Source organism: Sceloporus undulatus, chromosome 1 (genome assembly GCF_019175285.1).
Source record: "Sceloporus undulatus isolate JIND9_A2432 ecotype Alabama chromosome 1, SceUnd_v1.1, whole genome shotgun sequence".
Taxonomy (NCBI): domain Eukaryota; kingdom Metazoa; phylum Chordata; class Lepidosauria; order Squamata; family Phrynosomatidae; genus Sceloporus; species Sceloporus undulatus.
The window spans coordinates 52,507,232-52,527,957 of NC_056522.1; the positions used below are offsets into that span (position 1 = coordinate 52,507,232).

A 20,726-nucleotide genomic window follows, 5' to 3' on the forward strand; every position below is an offset into this window, starting at 1 on the left:
GGCACCAGTCGTGGCCTTCCTGAGGCAGAAGGGGATAACGGTCTTTCCATACCTGGACGACTGGCTCTTCACCGCACCATCCCGAGAGTCCTTGCTGCGGAATGTCCAATTTACTCTGCTTCTTCTGGACGCTCTGGGTCTCAAGGTCAATCTAGAGAAGTCAAATCTAACTCCCTCCAAGAGACTCGAGTTCATCGGAACGATCTTGGACTCACATACCTTGAAGGCTTATCTTCCGCCCCTGAGATTTCAGGCCCTGTGTGCAGCAATACAACCATGCCTAGGCTTGCAAGCTCGCACCATACAAGTAGCGATGGGTCACTTGGCCTCTACTACCTTTGTCACCTCTTGGGCAAGGCTTCGCCTCAGACCGCTTCAGTCATGGTTTCTCTCCGTCTTCCATCCCGTGCGAGACTCCCCGCTCAAAATGGTCACCATCCCAAGAGCGGTACAGTGGTCCTTACGCTGGTGGCTCCAACCCGACAACGTCTGTGTCAGCATGCCGTTCCTGTCCCCTCACCCAGACATCACCTTAACCACGGACGCCTCCCTCCAAGGATGGGGAGCCCACTCTGGAGATTTGGCCATCAAGGACAGGTGGACACAGCTGGAATCCAAGCTTCACATCAACGCTCTGGAGATGCTAGCAGTGGAAAAGTCCCTCAGGGCCTTCCAGTCCTTCCTCTCCGGCAGAGTGGATCTTCTGTTAACAGACAACACGACCACAATGTACTACCTAAACAAGCAGGGCAGTACAAGGTCAAGAACGTTGCTGGACATTACTCTCAGGATTTGGGACTGGTGCATAACGCACAAGATCCTTCTACAATGCATCCACCTCCCTGGAGACCAGAACGAGCTGGCAGACCAGTTGAGCAGATCCCCGACGACCTGCCACGAGTGGAGGCTCCACCCGGAGGTGGTCTCCGGATTATTCCACCGATGGGGAACACCGATCCTGGACTTGTTTGCGTCACCTCAGAACTCTCACTGCCAACGCTTTTGCTCACACAGCCGAGGCCATGGGTCGCTGGGAGATGCCTTACAGTTCAAATGGTCACAGGGACTACTCTGCGCGTTTCCCCCATTCCCGCTCATCACGAGAGTCCTACCGAAGGTGATTCAAATGTGGTATTGGTCACCCCGTGGTGGCCAAGGCAGCCCTGGTTCGCCCATGTGCTACGCCTCACCGAGGGAAGGTACCTCCGTCTGCAGTTCCATCCAGACCTTCTGTTGCTCCATAACGGACTGGTTCTCCACCCAGGGATGAAGTCTCTCCCATTGGTAGCGTGGAGGATCCAAGGCTGATGTCCCTACCTCCTAATGTACTTTCAGTCATCCGGGCGGCTCAGAAGCCTTCCACGCAGAAAGCCTACCGCTATAAATGGGAAAAATTCTTAACCTTCCTTAGAAATAAGGATGCCACTCCATCCCAAGTGTCCATCCCTATGGTGCTGGAATTTTTGATGACCTTGGCGGATGCAGGGCTATCTTTGAACTCTATTAAGTCCTATCTCTCAGCCATTTGTTCACACTATTTGTTTGATGACAAACCTTCTTTGTTTAAGGATCCTCTCATTAAGAGATTCCTTAGAGGGTTCAATAACCTTCACCCACCTTCTACCAGCCCGACACCAGCGTGGAGCCTGGACCTTGTTCTCCCTCGACTGGCCTCCAAACCCTTTGAGCCCATGGCCATGGTGGACCTGAGACTGTTGACATGGAAGACTGCCTTTTTGGTCGCTGTCACTTCTGCTCATCGGGCTGGTGAGCTATGTGCCTTAAGAATGAACCAACCGTACCTCTGCTTCCATAAGGACAAAGTGGTCCTCCGTACTGACATTACCTTCCTGCCGAAGGTAGTGTCAGCCTTTCACATAAACCAGGACATTGTCTTACCAACGTTGGCTCCGAACCCGACTACTGATGATGAACGTCGGTTGCATGCTTTGGACGTTCGGAGGGCCCTTGCCTTCTATCTTAGTAGAACTTCCGGCTCGAGACTCTCAAACAGACTCTTTGTTTGTTATTCAGAGACTCTAAGTGGATATGCAATACTATCAACCTGTGTTATGAGCTTGCTGGTAAACCTCCCCCTAGTCGGGTTCGGGCCCATGCAACATGGGCGGTAGCAGCGTCTTCGGTGTTTTTGGCAGGAATAGAGCTTGAGGATGTTTGCAAAGCAGCCGTCTGGTCCCAGCCTCTGACGTTTGTTAGACATTATAGGCTGGATGCCAGGGCAAGACAGGATGCAGCCTTTGGGAGGGCGGTGTTATTATCTGGATTTCATTAATCACAACACGCAACACTTGTTGGTGTTATGGCTCAGTTTAATAAAAAGTTCTGTTTCAACTTTATTTGGACACTCCCTCCTCCTTGTCTTAAGCTTGCTAACCCATTTGTGTGATTCGCAGAGACCACGAAGAAGGACAGGTTGCTCACCTGTAACTGTGTTTCTTCGAGTGGTCATGTGCGAATTCACACACACCCACCCATCCGTCCCCTCAGTGTCCCACTCATTTTGCATTACTATGTGCTGTCGCACTGATTGCGCAGCTCATTTGGAACTGGAGAAGAGCGGTCCGCTAGGGGACATATATAGCGGTGGGCGGAGTTACCGCCAAAAAGTTGCAGAAAGTTGTTACTTCATTTTCTGCCCAGAGATTCCAGAAGTTTCCGAGCTTGGCTGCGCAGGCACAGAATAACCCATTTGTGTGAATTCGCAGATGACCACTCAAAGAAACACAGTTACAGGTGAGCAACCTGTCCATTTCTCTAGGCATATCTATATGTTTTTATGTATAATCAGCCCGCCACATTTGCAGTTTTGATTACTCATGGGTTTGATTAATATGTTTTCTCTAGGAATTTCTAGGTTCTCCAGCACAACTATGGTCAAATTCTGCCAGAGATTGACCATGGAATTGTGCTGAAAGACCTAAAGATTCCAAGAAAGAACACTTCTCCAGGGATTTTAAGCCCTGCAGTGCAATACTATGGTCAACAAAAATGACCATAGAGTTGTTCTGGAGGATCTAGAGAGGTGTTCACTCAGATTAAAAAAAATAACTTTGAGGTGCCCCTAACCCCAGCACATGTGGAGGGACAACTGTATATCAGAAGCAGAAGGCATCTGTTATATCTTTTTCAATACCGCCATTGCACTGGAGTTCAGTATCTAATATAGTTGGCCCTTCAGATCTATGGACATGAGATCTGCAAATTCAATCATTCACAAACCATCTCTGTTGAATTTCATTCTATTAATTTCAGCCAAATTTTCTTGTTTAGTGTGGTCTTTTTGAATTCTGTTCCTATCTTCCAATGTGTTTGCTATCCCTCCCAGTTTTTTATCAGCAAACTTGACAAGGATTCCATCTAAATCATTGATAAAAAATATTAAACAGTGTTTGTCCCAGGACAGAACCCTACAGCATTCAATTCGAGATTTCCCTCCAGATTACTCTTTGAACCTGGTTTTCCAACCAATTATGGATCCATTTTTTTCGAGTTATATGGCCATGTGCTAGAAGAGTTTGTTTCTGAGGTTTCAGCAGCATCCGTGGCTGGCATCTTCAGAGAATGCTGGCATGGAAGAGAGTGGGGTGTGTATGTGTACATACACACACACACACACACACACACTATGTGACCCTGGCTTGTGATTTCCATGTTAATCTGTGTATTGTTCTGTTGTTGAATGGCAAGGCCTCAGGGTGGAAGGGCATGCAAAGAGGATTGGTGTCTGTTTAATTAGACATCCATTGTTTGCTGGGAAACCCCCTGACCCTGGGTGGTTTTCATTTGTATTTGCTGGGTCTTGATTTTAGTGTTTTTCAGGACTGGTAGCCAAACTATGGCAGGATACAGACCGCCTCTTTGGGGCGGCCTGCAGGCGCAGCAATCCCTGCTGGATCGGGCCTGAGCAGCCACAGTGGCAGCCCAGAGGCCCCGATCTGCCACTTTTCCAGGCCGCGGGGAAGCAGCAAAATGCCGCTTCCTCCCGGCCTGGAAAGGGCTGTCCTTGGGACCTCATGCCCCAGGAGACCCCAGGGAGCCGCTGCCAGGAGAGAAAGGGGCCACTTGGCCCCTTTCCCCCTGGCTTCATTCCTGCAGCCGTTTGGTGGCTGTGGGAATAAGGCACTCCCCAGGAAGGAGCTCTGTTTCGAAGCTCCTATTGGCGCCGCAAATAGGGCGCCCTATGACCCTGTAGTGGCGTGAGCACGTCATGCCTGCGCCATGCCATTTGAACGTGGCATGGCTGTCACATCAAAATGGCGGCACCCATCTGTACAGGGCGCCACCATTTTGACATACGGAATACATGCTAGGGTTAGGGAGCGTCTGTAAAGGATGCCCAAGGCAACCCTAGCACATATTCCTTACATGCTAAAGGGCCTGTCTTCTTTCCTGTTGAATTTGTCTAGGGGCGTAAGGGCATAAAATGCTGTTTGAAAATACTGAAATTCTGGACCATGCCAACAACTGTCAGGTCAGATTGCACAGGGAAGCCATTGAAATGGTTGAATGCTGAGAAGTGGCTTCACTGTATGCTGTCAGCTCCATGAAGACCATCATGACAGAGTGCACATTACCATTCTTTCTTCCAATGGACAGGCTTCAGGGCCTTACATTTTCCAAAATATAGCATCTAGCCTATAATAAGGCAAAGGTTTCCTTCAGACATGATGAAGTACAGGAAATTGGAACTGTGATGGTTAACTTTCCTGTTCTGTGTTCTTTAACTGATGCATAAAATAGTTTAAAATGCTGACAATTTAAAATTCAATCATAAGGACTAATGCACCATATAATAAATATATCATGCATTAAAACTTGTTTATACTATTAAACCTGGCATAGAACTGCAACAGAGGACTCTTTCTCCCATTCTGTGAGTATGGAAACATGGCTTAATTAATGTGCCAGAGGAGAAGCAGGTGAGGGAAAGACGAGAAAAAGGAGCCACTTGCCAACAAAGGTGGTGGTGGTGGAATTTAAAGGTTTAAGGGGCAGGAAGAAACCATTGCATTCGTTACTGACAGCTCAGCATATATCCAAACTGGTGAATTCATTTGGTCTTTCATTACTCAACAAATCAATCCACCCAGCCTACTATCCATGACATGGGTTGGAGAATGGGGACAAGCAGATCAATGCAGCCCTACAAAATACTGGACAATACTCAGTTCGAGAAGCATCAGAATTACTTTTCTATAGTGAAGAATACAGAACTTACCCCACCTTTTCCCCCTACAGTTATAAAACTATGTTTACTCAACTGAAAGGACTGAAGATAGAAATTGAACACCTGCAGCTACTTATGGAAAAGGCAAAAGTAAAGTTGCAAAAAGACTTTGAAGTTTGGTGGTCTGCAGAGGCAAGGAATTTGCAGGTATTAAGGTGTTTTCATTTTCACTGTAGAAAATCAGTTTTACGTGTAACTGAAAATATGGTTGAAATTTCTGGATATGGCATAGAATTTGAGCCAGGTTTTTGCCATCAGCTTATTTTGGCATGCATCAACTGCTGATCAATATATTAGGTGCTTTTAATTGACTGGATTTTAACTTGTGTAAAATTTTCAGCCCCTTAATGACCCCAGTCAACCAGCACCTACTGATCCATTCTAAAAATGTGTAACCTGAGTTTGACAATTTCAGCACTTTGTCAAACATTTCTAACTTTGCCAATGTTTTAGGAGAAAGGTAGATACAATGGTGTTGAAGACTATACTATAAACGGTGATTTTGAAAGCATTCAATACTGGACTTTAACTGAGTAGACATTCCACTGTTTTTCACATTTTACTCTTCTCTTTTTCTGTCTAATATTTCTTTAGAAGCAGGAAGAACAGCCAGTTTTGCATAATTCAGCCAGTGTGTTAAAAACTCCTCCTTTTGTCCTTGAAGCCCAACCAAATCCCTCTGCTATCAGGTAAGATGTTTTCCCCCCAAAATGCATGATTGGTAAATTATTTTTTAATGTTCCTTAATATTTCAGAGTTTGTGAAATATTAATCTACAGTATTGGTGAGATAGAAACTATGCCTTTCTAGATCATGTAGTCAGTGCAGAATTTGCAAGGCAGTATACAACTTTGGCATTCTGAGGGCGATCCAGCTTATGCTTAAATACCTCCAGTGCAGAGTCTACCATCTCCCAAGTCAATTTCTCTGTTGAAAACTCTTACAGTAGATTTTTTTCCTAATGTTCACCCATAATCTATTCCCCCTGCATATTCTACTCATTAGATCCAGACTTGCCTTCTGAAACAATGATTTAGTTCTATCTTCTGGTGACAGTTCTTTACCCAAGGATTTAATTTATCTGGCTTTCAAAATTTGAATTGATTTAAAGTAACTATTGTATGTAGTCAACTATAAATCAACCTCATTTATATGTTGGGGCAGGCTTTGGGGTCAAAATTACGGATTTTTATATGACCCATGGATAAATCAAGAGTAAAATTTAGGGGCATGTAACAATGGATGTAAAGGATGAAGCAAAGGAAAAAGATGCCAAGGAACTTCCATAAATCAATAAATGAGCTCACCCCCAAGACTTGATGGTTAAGGAGAAAACTACCGCTACTATTTTTCTGCCAGAAGGAAAGGCCAGAAATAGTGCCACAGTGGAGAGGGGTGAGTGGGTGTCAAAGCTTCAGCTCTCATCTTTTGCCACTCTATTCAGAGAAGGGGATGGTGTGTGTATATATATATATGTGTGTGTGTGTGTGTGTGTGTGTGTGTGTGTGTGTGTATATATATATATATATATATATATATATATATATATATATGAGAGAGAACCAATAAATGTTAATATCTGTGACTCGGAACAGACGGACAATATGAAGTGGCTTCCAGCCGCTTTGGAGGCGTGGTGTTCAAACAAAGCCACCCTCCAGTCCTATGGACAGTAGCAAAAAGGAGCCAGGATTATCTGGCTCCTGGCAGCGCAGGTTGAGTCCTTTGGCTGCGGCCTGCTTTGGGAGCAAGCTGTGCAGTCAGCGCAGTTCTGACCCACTTGCAGCTGAATCATAAATGTTTCAGATCAGCAATGTCTCAAAAGATACACAAGCCAATTCAAAAGAGCTCTAATGAACATATGGATTTTACTCTTGACAAAGTAATAAAATAAATAAATAATAAAACTTTTATTTGTATACCGCTTTTCCTCCAGATCAAAGCGGTTCACACTGTCATGATACAGCACATCATCAATTACAGATAATACAATAAAAATTTTAAAACAGCATATTAAAACAGTCGGGCCATCAGATGATCTTAATCTATTAGGAAATACTTTCTCTACAGCGAATTGGGAGGGTATGCTACCCGGAAGAGATAGGTTTTCAATGCCTTCTTGAAGGCTTCCAATGTAGGGCTAAGTCAGATCTCTTCTGGGAGTGCATTCCAGTAGGTTGGAGCTGTCACTGAGTAAACTCTTTGGTGAGTTGCTGCTAATCTCACCTTTGGGTATTCAAGTACATATTTCCCCGTTGTTCTAAGGGTGTGGGGCGGATTATATAGAGAGAGGCGCTATATTCAAGTGTTCTTGAATGGAAAGTGGCTGCTTATGTTGAAGTAAATGTGGAGAAATTTTCCCGTGATTGAGCTCAATGTGCGTACAGGAGTTCCTAAGTAGACAAGTAAAAACAGAATCAAAACTGATAAACGTCATTTGCTGTAACCCACCCGGATTCCTTGTGATTGAGCGGACTAAATCATCATCATCATCATCGTCATCATCATCGTCATCATCATCATCATATTTCTTCTGGAGTTTCTTCCATTCTGGTGTGTCTGTTTTTGATATGATAACTGCATGGACTGTCTATTGGAGGCCACTTATTTAACAACACACACAAATTTGGCAAATGTATACACAAGTAGGTTCCTCCATTGCTGACTTTGGTTCTCATTCTTGGTTGCTAGGTTAGAAGTTGTTATTGTGACCTATACAGAAGATAAAAAGCTAGGTGCGAGAATGAAATGTGATATTCTGCATAAAAGAGTCTGTGAGGTTTTACTTTTATTTACATGTATCTGATATCATGTATGACATTACACTTGTAATGACCCTTTTAAGTTCTCTGTAGAACTTTTAAAATATATATTTAAAGCCCTTTACTGCTATTGTGCATTAAGCCTGGTAAATCCATTTTATGTAGCTATGTTCTCAGTCTGATGGGTAAAATATTTGTAATGGAGCTCTTGACATTGTGAGAGGGAACAGTAAACTTTATATCCCACTGTGCTGAAAATTTATTCTTGTCCCTTGAAGCCTGTTTGAGGTATTAACATTTTAGTCAATGTTTCTAGTTACTTATATGTAAGAATAGATTTTTTTAAAAGCTCACTTCCCAAGGATTCCACTGGACCCAAATGACACAGTAACTTTATTTATTAATTCCTGTAATTGCATAGGATGAGCCCTTTTGGGTTTATATTTTCCTTCAGCTCTTTGGCCCTGGAGCACAAAAAGCTCTTTGTTACTAAATCCACCCAGAACAAACTGGTAGTTTACTCAGAAAAAAAAAAGAATCTTAACTACTTTTTCCCATAAGTCAGCCAACAGAACTGGTGAAAGTTGACAGGAATTACATGGTATGTAGCAGTTACTGTAGCACTATAACTAAATGTCATTTGTAAGAAACAATATCGAAAACTTTAATACTGATTTACAGATTTACTAACATTTTCTAGTGCTATTTTGATAACCATAAGAATTTATCACAAACACAATAATCAGGATACTATACCTATTGAAGTCTTATAGGTATTCTGTGCAAACTATACGATAGGTGGTACGTAATCCTTATACGCCTTTCAAGACTTGGAGTATTTATTTATTTTATTTAGGTATTTATATCCCGCCCTTCAGCCCTAATGGCTCTCAGGGCGGCTTACAATTATTATTTTTAATCAGACAGTTCCCTGCCCTCAGGCTTACAATCTAAAAGACATGAAACAAAAGGAGAAGGGAATGGTGGAGGGAAAGGGGATGAGGTCCAGTGGTTCTTCTCTCCCTCTGAGGCCTGGACCAAGGCAGATGGATTGGAGGGAGGGCTCTTCCTTCTTCCAGGCTAGTCCTGATGGAGCTGGACTATCAATGCTTGTTGTGAATTAAGAATATAAATGGATGGCTGCAATCTGTCATTCTATAAATCTATATTCATATACTGGAATTTAATGCTGTACTTGTAATATGGTAGTGTAAAAGCTAATTCTTCATGGTCTCTGTGCCTCATACAAATGGGTGGTTATTCTGTGCCTCCACAGAATTCAGCATTCAGAATCTTCTATAAATTTATGTAAGTGTTGGTAGTAGCACCACTCGCCTCCAGCAACCCTATATAAAGAGCTACCTGTTGAAACCACCAGCTCCTTTTTGTACATTGCCATAGTTGCATTATGAGGTACCATTTCTTCCCTTTCCTTGTGATTTCATTCATCTTTGGCCAGTTGGATACCAACTTTTTGATGCTCATCTAGAGTTTCGTGGTCAAAGCCACACTTACCCTCAGGGCTTAGTCTTCTCCCTGGCATCATTTAAGGAGTATGTCTCTTGTGGTACCAAACTTCCCAGCCAGGATGGACAGTCAAAGTGCTTAAGTTGTCTTTGTGAAGCTCACATGGTCTCCGCCTGTATCCACTGTTCTGCCTTCACTCCACAGGTACAGACGAATACTGGTATTGCACAGATTCTACAACAATTTCCCACTGCCACCTCTGGCTCCATGCCACCCATTTTTGCCCCAGAAAGATGCAACCAGACAACGCAGCCTCAGGAAGGACGAAAAGAACCCGCTTCCTGGTGGGTTCTTTTTGCATCCCCAAAGGGTTGCCATTGATGCACTCAAGTGACATGATGATGCCTCTTGTGCATAGTGCCGTTTGGGCACTGCACCCAAGGGATGTCATTATGGCATGCCCCATGTGGACGGGTTTGCACCAAGATGGTGCCCAGGCGGCAGAACTAGGGCTCAGAGCGTGTGCACACTCTGCTCTAGTTCAGCCCTAGCATGAAGGCATCACCATGGCATGTGAGTGCACAAAGTGCTTGTCTGTCCTGCCCAACTTCTCTTAGCACTTTAACAATAGCACTGTACATTTCTATACTGCTTCATAGTGGACTAAGCATTTTCTAAGCAGTTTACAATGTGTTAGCCAATTGCCCCCAACAAGCTGGGTACTCATTTTATCGACCTACCAAAGAATGGAAGGCCGAGTCAAACTGGAGCCCTGCAAGTTTGAACTTATGAATTGTGGCTGCAGTACCAGCATTTAACCACTGTATCACCAGGACTCCAACCTTATGTTGAACTGAACATGATGTTGAATTGAACAGTCTTTTAGTTTAAGGAGACCTTTTTTCCAGAATAGGTAATTACTTGTATCACTTGCTGTTTGGAAAAATGGCTTCTCTTGGATCAGGCCAAGCACCTCATGTAGTAAACTTACCATTGTAGAATGTGCCAGGGTAAACATTTAAAAATTTAGATAGGGATTAATCCCCAGGTTCAGTAGAAAGCACACATAGCCCATGAACCTGAGAAAGTTGTTCAACCCTACACGACAGGGTCGAGGGACTTTGCCTTATTTCTGCATTTTCAGCTAGGTAGACTCACAGAATGTGTTCCAGAGATGTTTTCTTTGCTGTTGTGACACTATTAAATAATTCTATTTTCCATTCCTCTCTTCAAACATTTTTTGCCAGAACTATATCTAGAAACCAAAGTGAATTAATTTAGAGATTTTAAAAAGCAGAAACATCCCAAGCTTGCCATCTAGTGGTTAAACTTTGACTCAAGATACATTACAATTATAAGACTCCAACAGAATGCTTGAAATAATGACACAAAGAATCATCTGTCAGTCCAGATGTTCGAGAATTGCAATCAATTGTAACATAGTTCTAAAGTGTATACTATTGTTTCATATCTGTAGAACCAAAGAACTTGTCAGAGGTCTGTCACTATACACCTTTAGAAGAATCCTGATTTACAGATTTTGAAAAAACTGGGCTAAAACCTTTCTTTTAAACAGGCTTATGCTTGTGGCTTATATTTGCATTTTATGCACTTTAATACTGCATATGTTGTTAATTATTTATTTCAGAGATATAGATTCTTTGGAAATTAAGTATACTCTAAATATGCAATGGAGATAATTTTATCTCCATAACTTCAACCCTCTCTTTTCATCGCTGAAATTATTAGTACAAGAATAATATATGCAAAAGGATCTTTTATCGTCTTTGAGACTAACTGAAAGAGAGAAATCGGTAGCATGAGCTTTTGTAGACATGAATCTACTTCCTTAGATGCATGAGGTGGGGTGGAGAGTTCATGGACAGCCCTAGTAAACCTATATAACCAGACTGAGCATGAGAATGTCCATAGAAATGTAAAACTTTGTGGGTGTGGAAATGAGGTGACAAGTTCAGTTTTAAGTTACGGGACAAAGGACCCCATAGATCTGAAGAAGCAGACTGAAGCCTACGAAAGCTCATGCTACAAACTTATTTCTTTCAGTTAGTCTCAAGGATGCTACAAGATCCTTTTGCTTACTGATTTTTCCAGACTAACACAGCTTCATCTGAAAACACTGTATGTGTTAGTCAAAATTCCTCTTGTCTGTACTCATTTCTAGACAGTCAGAATTCTTTAAAAAAATCTATTTCATTGTTGAATGGGGATAAGGATGAACATTTAAATTCACCAGTATGCATCCATTAGTGATCCAGCAATTAGCATTTATATGGAATTGTGTGTGCAATTTTTCTAGCTAAAATGAGGTGATAATCAAAGTGCATTAAGGAAAACTAACTCTTCAGCCCTAAAGATTTCATATGACTGATAACCAAGATGGAAAATGCTGGTTGTGTTTGTTATGTGTTCACCTACCAATGTACAATTATGTGCAATCACTGTTTTTATTTTTCTCAATAGTACTTATTGCATGTCGTTAGAAGTAGGTTCATGTCATAGCAAAGAGTTCATGTCATAAAAAAATACAGGGTTAGGATCACAATTGCTGTATATATTTTCAGGTTAAAATGATTTTAAAACTCATGTAGGCAAATTATACCTTTACTCTGGAGATGCGATTACACTATAAAATCATAGAATGCTCATATTACCAAAATTATAACTTGCTAACAGAACTGTGAATGTTTATTGATTTTTGTTGGCTACCCAGTGGGTTATCCATTGTTCTAATGTCCCTCAGGCAAATATATGTTTCTGGTCACCTGGGTATAGCACTGCAGAAACAGTACAATTCCCAGTCATATAATGATTTCAGAAATACCAGTGTAATATGAACACTATTTTCTATGAAATGATATGACATTCTTCTAAATCAGCATGTCCAAACTATCTTTTGGTAAGAAAAAGCAAACTAAAGAGTGAAGGAGAAAAATAGGAAGAGTGAGAAAGAAGGAAGAACATTGGTGTCTGAGAGAAAATTTGAAAACAGATAATGCTCATCTGTCACTGCCACAGTATAGAGTTTTTAATACATTTTTATTTTTAATGTGCAATGTTTTTAACTTTTTAAAATCAATAGTTTTTAACTTTTGTGAGAGCAAGTGTGTTGTATTAGTTTCAGAACTGGACTATGACCCTGGGGAGCAGGGCTGGAATCACTGCTCAGTCATGGAAACCCATGGGCAAGTCACACTCTTTCAGCCTCAGAGGATAGCATTGGCAAACCCCCTTTGAAGAAACATGCCAAGAAAACCCAATGATACATATATACATACATACACAGTCATACATACATATATACATGTACAAAGTCGCCCTAAGTTGGAAACAACTTGAAGATACACAACAACAACAAATCTGCATTTTAATGCTTTTATACTACAGTATTTTTTAACTTGCAATGTTTTATATTTGTCGTTAGCCACCTTCAGTCTCTATATCAGAAGAAAGGTGAAATATTAATTAATTAATTAATTAATTAATTAATTAATTAAATTCAAGAACATAAAACCTAGACACCTGAAACTTGACATGCTTAGTGTGAAGCCTAGGAATTTGCATCTCTGGCTTACCTGGTTTGTTAAAGACATAACATCATTCTATTATACTTATTTATTTCCTGTCTCTTCCTATGGAGAGGGGGAAAACAACAACAAATTAAACACATAACATATGGTGTGCCTGTGCCAAGTGCAGGCTTGCCATCCACAGATTTTAGCTTCCATGGATGGCAAGCCCTGGCTTTTGCAATGGGTGTGCTCACATGCAGTGGCGCACGCCCATTGCAAAGAAGAGGACTTGAGGTCCTGTGTCTTTTACCATCCGTGGGGGGATCCAGAATGGATCCCCCACAGATAGCTAGGGCCCACTGTAAAGCCAATTCATATTAAAAATTATCAGTACTAATTTTAACATTCATGATGTAGAAATCATCTGGATATTAGTTAATTTAAATGTTTCCATGTGTTAAAGACTGGAGTACTGCCTTCACTCACCAAGAGACAGACTTTTCTAACAGAGTCAATACAGTTTGAAGCTAGAGGTTGTAGCTGTCTGAAATGAAACAGATCTTCTTCTTCTCCTCCAGAGTTCCAAATAACAGCAGAGCCAGCTTCAATGAAGAGTCTTCTATAAAAGGCAGTATAAGCAGACTCAGCAACTCATCTTCTACATCAAGGTATAAAATAAATTATTTTTAGGATTCAGTAAATACAGTTAAGCCTTTATTAGAAATTAGTTCCTTGTGTCTGAATTTTTTTTTGAAGAGGAGAGCATTTCTGGATATGGTGACCCTGTTTCCACAACTGCAGTTCATGCCATTCACTACTGGTTCTAAACTCTTCAGCATGTTGAGCAGAATGTGTGAAGCAGTGCATACATACATTCAGTGACTGAGAATCCTTATCATTTGGAGGAACCTATGTGCATACATGAAAAGATGTGACTCATTTGAAAAGACAATGATGCTTGGTAAGTTAGAAGGCTGTAGAAAAGAGGAAGGTCACTTTTCACGTAGATAGACTCAATCAAGGAAGCCCCAGCCCTGAATTTGCAGGACTTGAGCAGGGCTGTTGATAACAGGGTGACTTGGAGGTCTGTCATTCATAAGGCTGCCATAAGTTGAAGTCATCTTGATGGCAGTTAACAACAGTAGTGTGCTTTCAGTTGAATGTTCCTAGTTTATCTCTTCAGTTTCCATTTAATACCCAAAGCTCTTGGGCATGAGGCCATTATCTACAGCCGTAATACTAGATCAATGAAATTAATACAACTTCTTTAAACCTGAGGAGTCTAATTAATGAAAAGGGCTGTATTTAATGTGTCAGCTTGCTCCATCTTCTCTCAGCATTTTTCTGTCTGTCCATGTGTTTTAGTGGTCATAACCTTCAGTTTGGGAGCAACCCTAAAGTTCTGAGCAGAGAATCTCAGAATGCTTTCCAGTCACCCAGAGATTTGCATTTTCAGTAGAGTCCTTCAGTGGAAGATATTCTCAGTTTTTTTTCCATGGTATTCTCACTCAGATTTCCCACCAACTCCAAACAGCATGGACACTGATGAATACACTATGTGAACCCTGAAACTTTTCTACTTATATATTCTTTGAAAAGGAAAAAAAGAGCCAAGCAAGAAATAAAATATATGAACTTGCTTTCTGTTTCCAGAAGGTTAGCATCTCAGAGATCAGATGGATGGTGCCCAGAGGTAGGGCCTTCTCTGTTGAAAATACCTAATTGTAGAATGACCTCCCTAGGACCATTTAGGCGACTAAAATGGTGAAGAGTTTGGAAACTATGCCCTATGAGGATTGGCTTAGGGAGCTGGTGATGTTTAGCCTGGAGAAGAGAAGGTTAAGAGGTGATATGATAGCCCTGTTTAAATACTTGAAGGGATGTCATATTGAGGAGGGAGCTAGCTTGTTTTCTGCTGCTCCAGAGACTAGAACATGGAACCATGGATGCAAGCTACAGAAAAAGAGATTCCACTGCAACATTAGGAGGAACGTCCTGACAGTAAGAGCTGTTTGACAGTGGAACACACTCCCTCGGAGAGTGGTGGAGTCTCCTTCCCTGGAAGTCTTTGAACAGAGGCTGGATGGCCATTTGTTGGGGATGCTTTGATTGAGATTTCCTGCATGGCAGAGGGTTGGACTGGGTGGCCCTTTGGTCTCTTCCAACTCTATGATTTTATGATTCTATGATTTACATGACATCTTTTTTGCTGTCCTTTAGATACCAAATTAAAATGGGTTTATTTGGGTGGCCATTTGAGGAATTGGTTATTTTTACTGCAACACCTAAGTGTTCCCAGAAGGCATCTGGCTCCATCCTGGCTTCTGAGGGAGAGAGGGGTGGGCCAATCCCATCAGGCTTCCCCAAAGGAACTGAGCTCTTCCCAGAAAGCATCTGGCTCCATCCTTCACTCCCTTCCCCTTTTGTGTCGTTTCTTCTTAGATTGTAAGCCTGAGGGCAGGGAACCGTCTAATTAAAAGATTGTAAGCTTAATAATAATAATAATAATAATAATAATAACAATAATTGCTGTGCTGGGGGGAAAAATCAAAGAAAAGTCCTGATGCACAGGCAGTTGCTATCCATGAGTACATACAGCTTCTTTACCTTGAGGCATTCATGTGCAATATGCTTTGCAACTCTTCCTTGTAACAGTGCTGTGACAGGTGTTGTCCAAAGCCAAGGATAGAAATAAATTTTAATGGATTCTATATCCTCAAAGTAACATTTTTCACATCTGAGAGTTGGTGTAAGGAAATGTGTAGCTCACCTTGAGTATTTGCAAATTTGCAAGTGTTACAGGTCCCCCCCTCCATGACAACAATGTTCAGATCAGACAGCTAAAATGTTCATATTTGAGGGGAAATGCAAAGAAACATGTCAATGGGGAAAATTTGCAAAAAAATATTGCAGGCCTGCACAAAACAGGTATAGGAAGAAATTGAGGTGGAATTCAGAAAAAGTCAATGAAGCCATTATTAAAAAATCATGTAGCATCTTTGAGACTGGAAAAATTAATTTCTGTTTCTTTGAATACTACTTCAGTGAAATTGTGTTTGCAGGAGATTCTCACACTCCCAAGACTATCAGTTGGTTTTTTTACAGCGAGCATGTGGTGGTTATTCCTTTGCTTCAAGCAATCTAAATTGTATTCTCCATGTTAATGCAATCATAGAATCCAGTGGAAGCTTTTCCAAATGACTGTACATACATCTTGTAAATATAAATACTGTACATAAATAAACTACTGCTAGGAAATTGCACTTTCTCAAATATCTGCCCTCAGTGACTAGCAAATTGATTTTTTCCTTGGGATATTTTTAAGTAACTGAAGTGATGTTATGTTCATTTTAAAATAAATAACAACCTATAAATTTCATGTGTAGTTTTCCTGAAATTATGCTGATTCCTGCGAGCACAGAGTGTAGTCCACCAAGCACTTCTGGTTTGTAATCTCCATGCATTTCAGTGGAGTTTGTCCAAAAGCCCTTCATAAACCTAGCTGAAATAGAGGTTATGTGGCACTTCACCTAGTGGGTAATTCAGGGTACTATTCAGGGGATGGAAATTTCAACATACAGCCCTTCATGAAAGAATGAAATCAAAGTAGCAGATAACTCATCTGAAAGCCTGAATATACTTGATCATTGCAGGATTTCTCCAGGTCCACATTCATCCATCCCATTCACAGGAGACCGTCAAACTGATGCTGACATTCTGGCTTTCATTAGAGCCAGAAGAAATCTGCAGAAGAAAGGTAGGCAGTGTTAAATGCACCACATTGCTAAATTGTACATGTTAAAGCATTTAAAATGTAGAGTTAATATATGGTCTCACCCAGATTTATAGCAAGGAGTCAGAGCTCTGCATTACATTAACCTGGCCAAATATAGAATGTTTTCATATTACTCCATGTTAAAATAGCATCTGTATTTATCATTGCACAAATCAGGAGTCCTTAACTGTAAATACTGATTGTTTGAAGTCTGTCAGCCATACATTCCTATTAAATACTATGGTGATGTAGTTAGGATATGAAGGGCCAGTGTCCCCTTGTTTCCAGTCATTGTCCACTCTGCCAAAATTTGTCAGCAGAAACTTTTGTCTAGGCCCCCAACATCAAAGGGATTGGAAAGTGCATGCCAGAGGAACAGATACCTTTTCCAGCATCTTCTCTTCAACACCATTATTGTTCAGACACTCCAGGAGGAACTGATGCAGTAGACCCATGTTACCTTTGTGGGCAGAGATATCCACAAACATGGTGTTGGAGGCAGAAAACTATTCCACTGGAGCCTTCAGTCTCAGGATTTCTACTTAACAGATATGCAAAATATCAGCTCTTTCTCTGTGAGAAAACCAGCACTTAGCACCTGCTGGACAATAAACGGGAAATGACTAAAATATTAATACGTGAGGCAAATATAGAGGCCAGGCAGCTAATGTACATAGTGAGGAACATGAAGAACAGGTTTAAGGATGATGGTTTGTATAATTGCTCCCTGCTAACATGCTTAGCTCTAGTCATTTGGACTCATAAGGACCTTCCATTTCAGGGGATGGAGCTATTTAGTGAAAAATAAAATGATGTTACATTGACCATTTGCATATGTTAAAGATTATACATAAGCACATGGGCCTGAGATCTCAGTAAAAATAGTCTTGCTCTCAGCCTTGGGGAACCTCCAATAGACAGCCTTTCCATTTATCAGATACATGATCAACATATCATTTTTGAGCATTAGGCAGTTATTTTGTTCTTTAAAATTTTTCTCTTCCTCATATAAGACTTTGACAGGTTTTAAAAACAACAATCACCTCATCTGAACACACAAGGACTTGAGAATGCAGTGATGCATTCTCCTAGTTTTTAGACAATCAAAAGAAAATTGTGTAATTTGTAAAAATTAACCTATACTTAGAGTATAGTTCTATGTATATTTCCACCATCTGTTGGTGTTCCTCCTAAGGTTCTTCCAGATGACTGTTTTATCATAGAACTACCCTGTCTCATTCACATAACTTTATATCAAGCTCAGATATACTCTTCCATTTGCAACCCTCTCATGTATTCCAACACTTCCTTCCATCTTTCCCCCCTTTCCACAAAGCAGAAAAAAATAAAGGAATGATACAATAGCTGTACAGTGCCTTCTGACTCTGCAGAACTGTCCATCTGGAAGCACCCATGGTAATCCTCACTAGTTCACATATGATCCCATCACCAAAATTAAAGACACACAATTGGGTACAGGATCCTGCCCCCATCTCCTGTGCTTGTTCATTAATGTGAACTGATCTATATGGGTGTAAATGCTTACATAACTATAACCCATATATGCTGTCTATCCTTTGTGGGAAAGGAGTACAACATTTCTGTGAGTGGAATTTAGACATTTGCAGAAATAGGCTCCAATTCTTTGCATTCCAGCATTCTTTGTATAGGATGCCTGAGCCTGATTCCCAAACACCATCACATTCATACATCAGAGACTCAGGTTGTGTGTGAATCAACCCTTAGACAACAAACATATTATATTTCTTTCTGTTAGAAAGGTCCCTAAAATTGCAGCTGGTAGAAATCATTCAGTATAAAATAGACAACAGTGGCACCTAAAGATAACAAGGAAGTTATTAATCTAAGTGAGAGAGAAAGAGAGAGAGATTCTCTGTAGCAGTGTTTCTGTAGGGACAGGAACAAATTATACAGAGCACATGAAAGCAGCTGTGATTAGTGAAGCAATAGCTTTCCATCACCCTCAAGTGCTGATGACAGCATTACTCAGCAAGCTATCAGCACCTGCCAGATGGTGTTAGCATTATCCCATAGTAGAGCTTTAGTCTATCTCTGGTTATCAGCAATAATTGTCCCGTGTAAACACAGAGGCTGCAAGACTAGCCACCTTCATCTATCCCAAGCAAATATTCTATACACTTAGGATTTGAGATGTCATGTGTCTCAATTTAGTAAACTCATTGTCAAGCTCCTTCTGAAGATATAATTATGTTGAACTGTATGTTATTTCCCATCATGGAATAAGGGCCATGAGTTTAACAGAGATTCTCTTGGTTTTTAACAATCTCATTTATAGCTGGTTAAAGGCTACAGCTTAGTGATAAGAGCACACCTTACCTTGAAATTCTCATCTAATATTAGTATATCAAGAAAGCTTGATCAATAAGTTAGAAAGGAAAAAAAAGCATATGAAGGGTACTCATGCCCTTACCAAAAACAATACAAAAAGACCCACTACTCTGATGGGGCTACGTCTAGGCCACATTCAGTGAGATGCATGATCTGGGCAGATGGTGGCTGGACAGAGAAGTTTGATCTACCTGGACCTTTTCTGACATTAAACAGTAACATCTGTTCATCATCCAGAGACCATTTCACCTGTTTGCTCTGTGGCTAGAGAAAACATCAAGTAGTGTGATCTTAAAGTGGATCCTATGGGGGTGTTTCAACCATACAGTGTTCATCTAAAGAAAGCACTTCCATGTAGAAAGATGAATGAAAGCTGGATGTGACAGAAAGGAAATGGAAGATAACAGACTTGGATCATAAGGAAAAGTTTTTCCTCTGCAGCATGGGAGATGGGAAACTGGCTGCTTGGAAGGAGAAGAACCCAGTTTGAGTGACTCCCTCTCCACCAGAATTCCCACAGCACATCCCACCATGTTCAGTAGGGATTCCACACCTTCTGAAAAGTATTTTCAAGGTGGAAAGGGGGGAAAAGATGGAAAACATTTATTCTGTGAATAATCTTAAGGCCCAGGCATTTGTTTTTAGTGTATAAAAGGCAGAATGCAGTCCTATCTTTTTCCTGATACACAACTCAGAAGATATCATGGATGACTGAAATTGGTATGGTTGGAAGGAAGTTGCACAACTTTGGGCAGCTGCAAGTAGACCATGTACTGTATTTAGACAAAGTTTGGAACTAACTTAAGGCCTTGTATCGATTTTGGATCAGACGATCACGTGCAGGTTCCTCATTCTTGGAGGCTCTTGAAGGTGTAATCCCCTGGTCTGGATCCATGTAGTGGTGAGGAAGCAGTTTGGAGTGGAGACTTCAACTTCCCATTCTATACTATTGGTCTTAAATACTTTAACAAAATGATTATGTGACATCAGTAACTTAGATATGCTACACTCTATTAATTAAGAGAAATAGTGAAAGGTATGCAGTTCAGCAGAGTGGAACATCTGTTTCATAAATAGAAAACAGAACAACATGGGACATAGTGAAATGGAAATAATGTACTGGAAAATGCCCATCATAAGGGGGCCAAAGTGGAAATTAACTAGCATAAAGCCTCAGATGGTTGCTATTTGAGGCTCTGAGCTATACAAACAAAAGTTTAATTAAAATAGGTAGTAGTATACAGCCATGTGGTCACCATATGCTAATCATACTTCAATAAAGTAATTTGTTGTGTGGTTAGCATTTCCCCTGTATTTTAATATGTTGATATGCTGCACTGTAGAGGATTTACTGACAAACTGCAGTTTTGAGTGAGCTGTTATATATTTTCTTTTGTGATACAAATTAAGCAGCACAGTAAACAGTAAACTGCATTTTCTTCAATTCCCCAAAGAATCAGAAAGACAGCTTCACAGGAAGACAATGCTAAACCTCCTCTGAACAAATCTTACCAAGAAAAACCCATGATAGGGTCACCATAAGTCAGAAACGATTTGAAGGCACACAACAACAA

The 20,726-nt window shown here is 40.9% G+C and overlaps 1 protein-coding gene across 3 annotated transcripts in view; it reads left to right on the forward strand.

Moving 5' to 3' along the window:
- The window catches only part of KIF6 (kinesin family member 6), a 239,282-nt gene that overhangs the window by 214,895 nt on the left and 3,661 nt on the right, over nt 1-20,726 (forward strand). For all 3 annotated transcript variants that reach the window (XM_042444496.1, XM_042444501.1, XM_042444492.1), the window contains 4 exons: nt 5,260-5,395; nt 5,843-5,937; nt 13,586-13,675; nt 16,661-16,764. In XM_042444496.1, the coding sequence (XP_042300430.1) occupies nt 5,260-5,395; nt 5,843-5,937; nt 13,586-13,675; nt 16,661-16,764 (425 nt within the window). The remainder of the gene's footprint in view (nt 1-5,259; nt 5,396-5,842; nt 5,938-13,585; nt 13,676-16,660; nt 16,765-20,726) is intronic.